This window comes from Arachis duranensis, chromosome 3 (genome assembly GCF_000817695.3).
Source record: "Arachis duranensis cultivar V14167 chromosome 3, aradu.V14167.gnm2.J7QH, whole genome shotgun sequence".
Taxonomy (NCBI): Eukaryota; Viridiplantae; Streptophyta; class Magnoliopsida; order Fabales; family Fabaceae; genus Arachis; species Arachis duranensis.
This window is the reverse complement of record NC_029774.3, coordinates 36,905,749-36,917,931: the sequence shown is the minus strand read 5'-3', so window position 1 is coordinate 36,917,931 and position 12,183 is coordinate 36,905,749. Positions and strand designations below refer to the sequence as shown.

Genomic DNA, 12,183 nt, shown 5'->3' with positions numbered 1-12,183 from the left:
TGTGTGAGTATGCAACTCGGGAGACTCCGTCCGACTTGTGCTCGTGAGTGAATGGGGGGTGGTACCTGCAAAGACACTCCGATGCCTAAGTTAGCAAGAGTGTGAACAGGTCTAGAGAGTATTGGGCTTAGAGATACCTGAGGGGTGTCAGTGTATTTATAGTGGTGAGCCAATAACCACCGTTGGAGTAGTGCCGTATCTTTAGAGTGTTAACCGTCCCATTATCTTAGGGAGGTTAAGATATGGCTTTATGAAGCGGTTAAAGAGATTTTAGGGGCGGTTACTCATTTGAATGAGTATTTATCTGCCAGCTAATCTCATGCCCGACTTCTTTAAAGTAAGTCGTAGTTGATACCGACTTCTTATGTGAGGGTCGGTACTTAACTAGGCTTGATCCTTTGGACTAGGCCTTTTATTTAGGCCTGGACCTTTGTTATTGGGCCAGGGTATGAACAGGTGTACATGTAACTTTTTCAGTGGCAAAAAATTATTTCATTAGTCAATATTTTGTCATCTTTTCTTGTTATTAAGTATTAACTAATCTCGCATCAACAAAATTCGGAATACACATAATTACTATCCTATTAGACAAGTATATTTTTATCTAAGCAAGCAATCTCACTTCAGTTGCTATCGTATTAGACATATATCGAAAGATCCAAGAAAGCATACCCTGCGTAACAAATTTAATCCGAACCAAAAAAGAACTAAAAACAATACCATGACAAGTAAGCTTCTTGGTTCCAAGAAGGGACTGTTGGAACGAAAATTGAATGGGAAATGGAGATGCAGATGATCAAAGTCACCATCACACAGACACAATTTCCACGGCAAAAACTAGTGATAAAAAATTAATAAACTTATGCAACAAGTAGTCAAAGAAAGGATGTTAGAATTTTGTGCACATGTATGTAAAAAGTTTTACCCAAAATTGGAGTGATCTGCATGCAAATTAACAAGTAAGATTACTTCAAAAATTACAGAACAAAATGAGGAAACACCCAAAAATTGAAGTGATCTGTGATCCAACAATAACAAGTAGCCAAAATAAGGAAACACCCAAAATAATCACAATGTCCTGAACTTTTTCCTACGCCTACATGAAATGGCAAGCATTTAAAATAACTTACAGAACAAAAAGCTACAGAAGCATAACTTTGAAGAGGAATTGAATTTTAACAGGGTTGAAGTTTAAAAAGTTAAATCATACTCTACTATCTACCACAATGATGCAATAAGCCAACACTTAGATAAACAGATTGGGTGTTAATATTGAAATTCACATAAAAAACAGATTCAGTGTCAATATCCTAACTCACAACTATTCATTATATTATAATCTGCAAATATTAGCTCACCTTCTCATGACATTATCTTGAATAAATTCAAAATAAATTCACCCAACAACATATTTAGAACCAAAATTAGCATAATGAATGAACAGGTACGACAGTTAGTCAACCTAAAGAAACACCAAAAGTATTTCCAGCACCCTGATCTTATGTATCCTTAAATGAAATGCAAGGATTTAAAACCACTTGCATGATTTCAGAAGAATTCATAGAAGTCAACCGTTGACCATAATCTTCTGCATACATGACACTGGATATCTCGTCATACAGAACATCATTACTAAGATTAAAAATATTTCTCTTGGTCTTCAATATAACAAGATATTGTCATAAAATGTCTAGTTGACTATAAGATATGATAACACCAGTGGGAATCATGAAAACAAGTAAATATTTTAAAAGAACTAATAACATTGGCAAAGGAAGTATCACACATATATATCACCTAATAACTGCTTCTCGTTCTATAAAATTTTGGTTCTTAATCTTCACTGCTTACATTCCTGTGCATGCAGTAACATGCTACACATGTTGTATCATCTAAGGTTCTCAACATTACGGTTGCAACATGCTAAGATCTAATCACTATAACTACTAGTAGTAGGAATTACCATTCTTGTAACCAAGCCATAGGATTCAAGCAATCAAGCTCTATTGCACTCTTCTGGTCTATCTTTGCAATCATCGTGTCACATTTTCCAGACCCTGCAGATAGAAATTGTTGTTTATATTTCCATCGATAACTAAGTTCGTAATTTGATAACTTGCATATACGCACTTATTTTTCCATTCACTTCTTCTATAATGAAAGTTTTGCAAGCTAGTAATAAATAAATATTGATCCAAATTTGTTGGAATTGAGTTTAAACAAAGAGAGAGAAAGAAGGATTTTTAAGAAAGACAAAATGGTTCAAAAGAGTTTAAAATTGTTATTCAAAATACTCATATTTTGTTTGCATAAGTGATGCCAAAAATTGGTTACAAGTCTACAATTTGATCTTACAAAGCACAGATTGAGTTGTAAAAATGAAGTGCATGATAGTTACAGTATCTGGCTTTTATATTAGGCAAACTAAACATGGCAGTGGCTGCATTGTGCAGTTGCTATTCTTATCAAATTGGGAATGTAAGATAGCTATAAGAAACATTTGACAATTCAAATGAGTTAATCATGAGCTGAGGTTTCTAGTGAATGCAACAGGGGACAACTTAGTATTAGCAGTGCAGCAACGTTAGCAAGTAGTGATTGCATCAAACTTATCATTTCAGTTCAATATCAATTGTGACTTTTAGCAGTATATTTTCTAGTGCATTGAAACAAATTTTTCAGCTACTAATGTGAACTTTTATTCTTGGACTTGATAATTTTGTTGACAAAACAGCTATAGAACAATAAAAGCAGCCCCCTCATTGTTTTTATAATGATACCCCTCCCCTCCCAAGTCCCAATCATCCCTCTACAACATCATTTTAATATCTTAATTTCATCTAACTTTTCTGGTGGCAAAAAATTCTTCCATTATTCAATATTCTGTCATTCTTTTTCTTTGAATTAACTAATCTCACATCAACAAATTCCAGAATACACATATTTACTATGCTATTAGACATGTATGTAACAATCTAAGCGAGCAATCTTACTTAGTTGCTATCCTATTAGACATGTATAAACCCTAAAGATCCAAGAAGGCATATGCTGCATAAGAAATTTCTCTGAACCGAAAAAAGAAACAAAAACAATACCCTGACAGGTAAGCTTCTTGGTTCTAAGAAGGCACTATCGGAACAAAAATTGAAGGGAAAATAGAGATGCAGATGATGAAAACCACCTTGACATAGCTACATAATTTCCACCGCAAAAACTAGTGAAGGGTATATACATCATAAATTGAGCAACTAGTACAATCCAGCTTGCCATATATCATGAAAAGGTAAATAACCAATAACTAAACAAAGAAAGACAAAATTTCCTTGCTTCTACAATGAGATGCTCACCAAAATCATTCTTCATTCCAGAAAATCATGTTCTAGATCTAACAAATGAAAAAATCAACGCCACTTCATTTGTCTGTAAACTTACATCCAACGATTAGCAAAAAGTAATAAACATTTGCAACAAGTAGTCAAAGAAAGTATGTATAAAGTCTGCCCAAACTTTGAGTGATCTGTCTGCAAATTTGGATCCAACAACAAGAAGTTGCCAAGTAAGGAAACACCCAAAATAATCACAATGACCTGAACTTTTCTATGCCTACATGAAACGCAAGGATTTAAAATAACTTACAGAACAATAACCCGCAAGGGCAGAACTTCGAAGAACTGAATTTTAACAGTGCTGAACCAAGCTCTCAACATAATCATTGGTAATGGCAAAATGATTTTTATCCAAGATGTTAATGTGCTCAACATTATTAACTCTCGGGTCATACAAAACTATCTTGGAAATGTCCCCGTTACTCGCTCCAAGCACAAAGATATCTCCATTCTCACATATAAACAAAGGAAACAGCAGTTCAACATTGATATGCTGAAGACTAATCTTTAGCATTTGAGTCCAAGAGATTTCATCTCCAAACTCCTTCATTTGCCACACAATAAAATGAGTTTTCTTGTAATCATGAGAAAGATACAGACAATTCCCCCAAACATTCAGACTTGGCTTGTGACTGGGGAGCTCATCAATACCATTAGGCAGCTGAATCTGTTTATATGTCTCCGATTTCAGCTCAAGCGAAACAATCACTAACATATCAAGTGTAACAGCACCCCAATCATAAACACCTCCCTGAGTGTTCTGGAGTCCAAGCCAATTAAGAGTGCCACCGATGTACATGCCGTCCTCTTCAATAGCAAGTGGAAAGGCAGGGAAACTATCGATGTTCCTCCAAGAACTGCTACCGAACCTATAAACTTCCACAGTTGTTTCCCAAGAATTATCGGTATAGTTAATGTCCAAATTGACAGCCGCCACCTTGTAACCGTCACTTGACTCATCATACCCAAACCCAAACGAAGCATACTTATTGACATGTAAGCGCGGCGATTTCACTGAACTAAACCCTGTGAGAGGGTTCCATAAATGGAACTCGAAATCGTTGGGATAATCTTCAATGCCATCCCAAATACAAACCAAACCGTTGCATGAACCCAAAACCCAGCCTCGGCCTAGAGAGTGGCAACCATCTTGAGCAGTAAGAGTGGAGGAAGGATTCCGGATGAAAGATTCAACGCTACTCAACACTACACTCACTTCTCCTTCAGGGGATATTTCTCTTAGCATAACAAGGAGGTTGGCATTTTTGGGCGATCGCTGAAGATGAAGTTTGACGAAGTGAGGATTGGAGATGATGGAGTTCCATGACTTGCACACAAGCTTCAGGCGCGTGAGAGGCTTCGCAGGAATCCAAGAGAGGATCTCCATCACCAGTTCGCCGAAGAGGAGCGGCTGTGGTGTTTGTGGCGGTGTTGGGTGTTGAGCCGCCATGTCTTCGGAAGTCGGATTACAACCAAGAACTGAAATGCGATTACAAGCTTAAAATGAAAATTATGCAGCAACCCTAAATCTGAAAGCAGTTATGGAAACTGAAAATTCATCTAGAGAGCCCTCCGTTAACGACTAATCCGATCTGTGGTCGATGTCAGCAAGAAATAGAATGAATAAGGTATTGTTTATTGAGATGAAAAGAATGAGTAGAAGTATGGCGGAAAAGCTCAGTAGCTACTCACCTCCCTGACCCGCGATGTTCCTCCTTCTATCTGGTAGTGTTTGAAGGAACGAGAACCCCACCGGAAGTTACCATGGATTCGGCACTCAATCTTACCGGAGCTCACTGCTGCTACCCATAACGAAAGGATTTGATATTTTTAAATTTTGAATTTTACTCTGGATAATAAAATTTATAATTTTTTATTATTTATTTAAATTTATAATTTTTTATTATTTATTTGAAGTTTCTTATTTTCTCGTTTTTCTCTCTTAGCTATTTTTTTTTTAGACTAGGCCTTTCTTAGGTTATATTTGACGGGACAACAAGAACAAGACATTTTGCGTCTTTGCGAAGTATTTCCTTTTTTTTTGTCATGGTATGGGCCGGGCAGTTCGACCCATACACAACAAAAGGACTGGACCCTTATCCAGCTGGCCCTTGCTTCTTGTGACTAAGGGTGTATATGGGCCGGGCCATACCGGGTTTGCTTTAATCCAAATTCAGCCCGAAATATAGACCGGGCTTAATTTTTAGACCATAATTCGATTCTAGCCCCAATGAAATCTACGTATCTTCGGGTTGGGTGAAAACTGGATAAAAACCGGATCTTTAGTATGTAAAAATCACCTAATCTCCAATCATTATTCACAATTCACATAGTAAAATTCACTTAAAAAAATATAACAAGAACCAACAATTCTCTAAAATTATAGTATAACCATAATCAATACTAATATTGTCTAATAACACCAAATATTTAAATTAATACAAATAACACAATATTATGCATTAGTCTAAAGTCTTATGCATTTTAAATATACAACATTAACTTATAATCTTATAATAACTAATAACACAAAATATTAAGGTTTACAATATTTAAATTACACATAAGAATAACCATCATCCATCACTAATAACACAAAATATTAATTATGTATGATGACTGGGCCACCGAACCGAATTTGGATGACCCGAGCTATGACCCGGACTCGACCCCGAAATAATGACCAGGTCTATTTTTGAGACCTTTACCCGACCCTAAACCCGACGAAATCACACTAAATTAACTCCTAAAGTGTTTGGGACCGGGCCGGATCTTCGAGTCGGATCGGACGATGTACACCCCTACTTCTGACCGTGATAGTCTCCAAGTGTTAGTTCTAAACTTTTTTTTATTAGTGACTAAAGACAAACACAGACAAAGACAAAAACAACTAAAAAAAAAGGGATATATAAGCTCAATCAAATCCTATGACAAAAAAAAATCAATCAAATCTTACTAGGCAACAATCATTCTGTATAAGAAATATTATAGTACACGGCAGTTTTTATCATGTAATTTTCCGCCGCATTTGCAATGCGTTGGATTAGAGCCAAATTCACAGTACAAGATCTATTATACAGTTTTTGGATCTTGACAGTGAAATCAAAATGAATACCTAAAAAATTCAAAACAATAGTATGATACGCGTTGATGTAATCCATTTGTGCATCCATTTCACAAATGACTTCTTTAAATCTACAATTTCAAACCAAACAGAGATCACATAATATGACAAAAAATTCACTTCTAATAACATTGACCTCAGATAAACATTTAAATAACCCTTAATCTAATTAGTTAAGTAAATCCCTAAAAATGCACCCAAAACCAGCCACATACCAAAAAATCAAAAGTTAGTTCTAAACTTTTGAATAGGACCCTTTTTTTTTTCCTGGGGATGAATTTTAGGCTTTATGGATTAAAGATTAGAATTGGACTGCAAAGTTAGATTCAAAGTTTCCAATAAGCACATTGGAGTATTGGACCAAGAAACTTTGCGTGGTTAATGTTTTTTCGAACACTTGCCTTGGGCTAAACTTCAAACCTTTTCCTGGCCAAAATACATCTTTGTATGAATTGACTCATATATATCGGTAGTGTAGATCTACTAAGTTCTGTAAATGAAACCTTTAAATGCATAGTACCAATTATCAATGAACCCATTGGAATATTATGATGTTTAAAAGAAAAAAAAAAAAAAGGCAACTTGTTACAAAACTAGGACTTTTTTATGGCTGTGAACTTGTGATAGAAGATCGGAATACTGCGAGCATATACTATCCGAATTTTATGATAATATCTTATCCGATTTGAATATCGAATATTGCTATCACATCTGCTGATCTGATTTGCTAGACTCAATAAGAAAATTATCATCCGATACACCCTATTCTCAATTTATCATCATCTAAATTTTGAAGATATATTACTGAATATCGGTATAATATTTTGTGGTCCATGGTGACAAATTTCCCTCCAAGTTTTCTTCAAAGAAAGGTAGCTTAGCTAGGCCTAAGCTTATGGAAACATTAATATGAACAATTAATACTACTATCTTTAAAGAACATATTAGAATTTTCACTTTAAGGATGAGATTATATAGGTTCTCCTAAGTGGGGAAATAAAATTCAGTTATCTATTAGGTAAATCCAACCTAACTAGTAGCCGTCCATGACCATAAAGGCATAAACCATCTTAATATGGAATCCTCATTCAGACTTGAACTTGTTTGGCTGCACTTCCTTTCATTTTACTAAGCCTTAAATGTAAAAGCATGGGCAAGTTCAAAAGAAAAAGAAAGGAAGGACCCTCTTGTAATAGTGTATGGTGTTACATGCACTTGACAAATTAAGGGGAGAAGGGGTGGTTCTGCTACATGTTAATCAAATAGGGTGTTACTCATTCTGGAAAAATTGTCCAAAAAATCAAAAGTTTGTGTCCTTGGTATATTAACAGCCCTAAATTCCTAGAAACAAATGTCAAACCATATCCATTTATGGTTGTGCCTACATTTGGTCATATAGGGGCAACTACTATTGCTCCATATGTTTTCTTTAGACCGTGAAACAAAAGGAATGAATCTATCCCTTTGGTAAAAATTGAATTAAATGAACTACCAGACTCCAAAGTCCAAACTCAAGTATAATAATAATAATTAAGGTGCATCTTTTAATATATTATATCATATCAAAAGACTGAGGAAAATCATGATTCATTAAGGTGGTACTTGCATTGTAACATGTGGCAGAAGTGCAAAAACAAATTATGATATCAGATTTCTTTATCTGAAAGCTTTGGATATATCATATTAACTGTGATAATAAATCAAGCACCTGCTGATTCAATGGGTAAAATTTATAACTTGTTAGAAATGTGGGAAAAACGTGTTAGTTAGAACTTGGTTGTGAAATCATAAAATTAAATAAGCCTTTTTCTAGTCACATTTGTTGACTGAAATAGTTGCATAACATTTTAGTAAAATATTTAGGTATTCCAAAAATACTAATGTTCCAGTATACAATTGAGATTACTGAAATACGAGTATTTCTAAAATATCTGAAAATCTTTCAATATTTTATATCAAGGTATGCCCTTTCCCACTACACCTAAAACTTACATAATAATAATGCATAAGAAAGGTAGAGAGCTAGAAGCTCTAAATGCTCCAAATTAGGCAGTGGTTGGTTTTCTCACAGAACATGGACCCATATTTCAGTGCATGTCTCAGAAGGCATGGGATTGTTATTGGACATTTTCCTCCAGTATGTGGAGCCAGCCAGGGGGAACAAAAATACACAAGCTCGAGCTGCCACGTGGCCATGTCACCCTGCTTCTGTAGTTCATTAATAACATAACTGCAAATCTTACATTATAAATAGTAGTATTGTTATCCACATTATCTAGACATACAAGTTAAGCCTCTCACATAATCTGTTTTATAAAGTCACATCACATGGCTGAATTCACAGCAGATTTGAATAGTTTTAGACCTTCTTTTCCTTTCTTAGATATTAACACTATGGAACTAACAAATGGATTCAAAGGGGTGATGAATGTGAATTCACATATCCTAAACAACAACTCAAGTTTGCATATGCAGGACTTTTTTATGCCTTTCAACACAAGTCACAGCTTCACAACTTCTCCAGAATCTGAATTTTCAGGCCTTGTCCATTATGTTAATCACAGTAATCTTCCATCTTCACTTACCATATCTTCAGCAGATAATGAAATCCAACAAGGTAAAAAGCGCAAAGCGGTTGATACGCCGGACACCATGTCAGCAAACTCAACTCCTGCAGTATCTGAGAGTGGCAGCAACACAAAAAATGTATGTTTTCTTGAAATTTTCAATTCACTTTCTTTTCTTTTATTGGATATTTTATTGTTTGAGATGTATGCAGCATAGATGTTCATTTTCACTGCATGTGTTACAGAACTATGGAAGAGGGAAGAGAGGAAAAAAGAATGAAACAGAAGAAAAGAAATCAAAGGAAGTAGTTCATGTTAGAGCAAGAAGAGGCCAAGCTACTGATACTCACAGTTTAGCAGAAAGGGTACCATTTCTAATACCCTCTACAAAGAAATAAATGAATGTGGACTAATACATATTTATCATTTAATAAATGTAATTCAGGTTAGAAGAGGGAAAATCAATGAGAAACTTAAATTCTTACAGAACATTGTCCCGGGATGTTATAAGGTAAAGCAGATTCTGATTTTTATATATCTTAGTTATCCAAAAAAAAAATTTTGATTTTTTTAATAAACTTGCAGACTATGGGAATGGCAATAATGTTGGAAGAGATCATAAACTATGTTCAGTCCTTGCAGCATCAAGTGGAGGTAAGTGATGATCAGAATAGCGAAGTTTTTTTATTGTTATAATTGCTGGCAATGAATTCATGTTTGATTATACTTTGCAGTTCCTCTCTATGAAGCTTAATGCAGCAAGTGCTTTCTATGACTTCAACTCACAGACAGATGCTTTCGAAACAGTGCTGGTGCATGCTCACTGAATTGAAATTCTCATCACTATATTATTTATTTATATGTAAATAATGTTTGAAATTTGAATTGTTGCAGAGAGCAAGGGCATCAGAAGCAAAAGAGTTGGTGAAGAATGAGAGAGAGGAACATGGCATTCAACCAACTTGGCCTTATTGCTTTTAAGTTTTAACCACACAAGTCGTGAACCATGAAGAAGCTATTATGTTTTTCTAGTTCCTACCATTTTAGAAGATCATTTGTTTCCATTCGTTCACAATTCTTGTTTGTATAATCCCAACAACTCAATTGAGCCAATACGTGATGTGTTCTTGAGTGAAAATTGAAATATATTATAATAATAAAATATGATGAAACCCCATCGGCCAGCAACCAACCTTAAATGAAATTCGGATCTGCAATAGATTAGTCATTAGTCTCTTAGATCGGGAGATACTGTGAAAAATAAAAAAAATAAAAATGATGTAACAACTTTAATAATTAATTAATTTTAAAACTTCATGACAAAACTCATTTTCGATGATTTTGATAATTTGGAGTAAAAAATTCTAACCATATTAGATGCACACAAAAATTAATTACCAAATTAATTATTTGGATAGAATTTATATTGTAATACAAAAATACATATTTTCTATGATTTAAAAATATATGTATTAATACACAAATATATGATGATTAATTTAGCGACTAATGTTTTGTGCGCAGATAATATTTTTGAAAATTGTTAGGTGTAGGGCTGGAAGTCAGTCAAGCCAACTCGAGCTCAAATCGTTAATAGTTCGATAAGCTGAGTTTGTGAATTTATGAGTTGAGTCTGAAATTGAGCTTATGAATTAAATAACCCGAGTTTGAGCGTGGATAAGCTCAACTCATTTGCTTGGGAGCTGATTCGATTATATATATACAATTTATACACACATATCCTATATACATTTAGTTTATACCTTTAATATCATATATATACATATAAAATAAATAATATATAATTTTACATATATTAGTGTTCTTATTTAAAATTTTATAATTATTCTTATATGATTTTGATGTATGACATAAATAAAAAATTTATAATTAATAGATACATAATATATAAAGTTAATATTTTTTAATATATATATAAGTTATAATTTATTAATATAAAATTATAGATTATGTTCCTGTTATTTAAGCCAGCTCGTGAGCTCGAGTCGGCTCATAAACTTTCGGTGAGCAAAATTTGAGTTTAAGAAATAAGTTCAATAGTTAATAAGTAGAGTGGTAGTCAAGCTCAATTTTCGTGAGTCGAGCTTGAACTTGGTCTAATTCGACTAAACTTGGCTCACTTCTAGCCCTAGGTGTGATTATTCTCGTGACTCTCTCATGCTCGACCAATTAAACCTTACTATAATTATCAAATAAAATTGATTTAATAACAAGGACAGCAGCGGCATCAAATGAAGCCCCAGAAGCATTGAGTTTCAAATTGCAGCTATTATTGAATTCAATCAATATAGTGGCTGTAGTTCTTTTGTCATGAATAATCTCTAAGGCTGAAAATTGACTCGACGATACACTTTACTTGTTATATGTGCCTCTCTTTCTCTCTCACTATTCAAAACTCTGGTAATTAATAATGTAAGCAAGTTTTTCTGGTGTACAAAATCTGTTGACTTGATTGCGTTGGTTTCTACCAAGTTCCACACTGAATTGTTGCCATAGTTTGGAGGCCCTACGGCATCAATTATGTCGGTAAACTGAAAATTTAATAGTATTGTTAATCCGTTTAAGCAGTGTAAATACAACTACTAGAGTTACTAGTGCGGAACAATATGGCGACCAACTAGAGAGCTGAATCCAAATCGATCATGGAACCCACCTACACTTAAAATCGTTGTGGATGTTGGCAATTCATTAAGTGAATGATTGAGGAAACAAAATATTTACAACATATTGGGTTGTCATTAAACAATGAAAGGGGAAGGGAGGGTTAGATGCATTGCATCATGAAATTGGGAGTAGATATGGGCCACGCCATGCTCAAAAGAAGATGGGCAATGTGGGTTCTCCATCACTTTTGCTTTCTGAGGTCTTAGCTTCACTGCAACTCTCTATCTATTTCCTATTTGACCCACTATTGACCAAGGTCTTTATTTGTCTCTTAGATAGTTATATTAAATGATGGGTCCCAATGTAAGACCCAAGTTCATAGAAGGGGTATATATATTCCTAATTTGAGGGACATATGTTGGAGAGTTGGAGGTAGTTGTTCAGGGAAGGACTAGTACTTAATTGGGGAAAGTTAAAGGAC

At 34.5% G+C, this 12,183-nt stretch overlaps 2 protein-coding genes across 5 annotated transcripts; one reads left to right on the top strand and one right to left on the bottom strand.

Moving 5' to 3' along the window:
- Nucleotides 1-1,791: 1,791 nt before the first annotated feature.
- On the bottom strand, nt 1,792-5,220 carry LOC107478760 (F-box/kelch-repeat protein At3g23880). Of its 4 annotated transcripts, XR_001590004.3 has the most exons (4): nt 5,079-5,220; nt 3,637-4,978; nt 3,348-3,420; nt 1,792-2,057 (listed from the first exon to the last, which is right to left on the bottom strand). XR_001590004.3 is itself a non-coding variant. In XM_016098888.3 (3 exons), exon 2 carries the CDS (start codon nt 4,834-4,836, stop codon nt 3,679-3,681), a length of 1,158 nt encoding a protein of 385 aa, XP_015954374.1. In that variant the 5' UTR covers nt 4,837-4,978; nt 5,079-5,220; the 3' UTR covers nt 1,792-2,057; nt 3,637-3,678. The 4 variants fall into 4 exon arrangements, 3 of the variants coding, with proteins under 3 accessions (XP_015954374.1, XP_015954376.1, XP_052114400.1); XM_016098888.3 differs by lacking the exon at nt 3,348-3,420; XM_016098890.3 differs by lacking the exon at nt 3,348-3,420 and having other exon boundaries at nt 3,637-4,865.
- Nucleotides 5,221-8,817: 3,597 nt separating this feature from the next.
- Nucleotides 8,818-10,315, top strand: LOC107478788 (transcription factor BEE 1-like). The gene is made up of 6 exons (XM_016098917.3): nt 8,818-9,216; nt 9,323-9,442; nt 9,523-9,588; nt 9,663-9,731; nt 9,812-9,889; nt 9,972-10,315. Exons 1-6 carry the CDS (start codon nt 8,839-8,841, stop codon nt 10,056-10,058), a joined length of 798 nt encoding a protein of 265 aa, XP_015954403.1. The 5' UTR covers nt 8,818-8,838; the 3' UTR covers nt 10,059-10,315.
- The last annotated feature ends 1,868 nt before the right edge of the window (nt 10,316-12,183 follow it).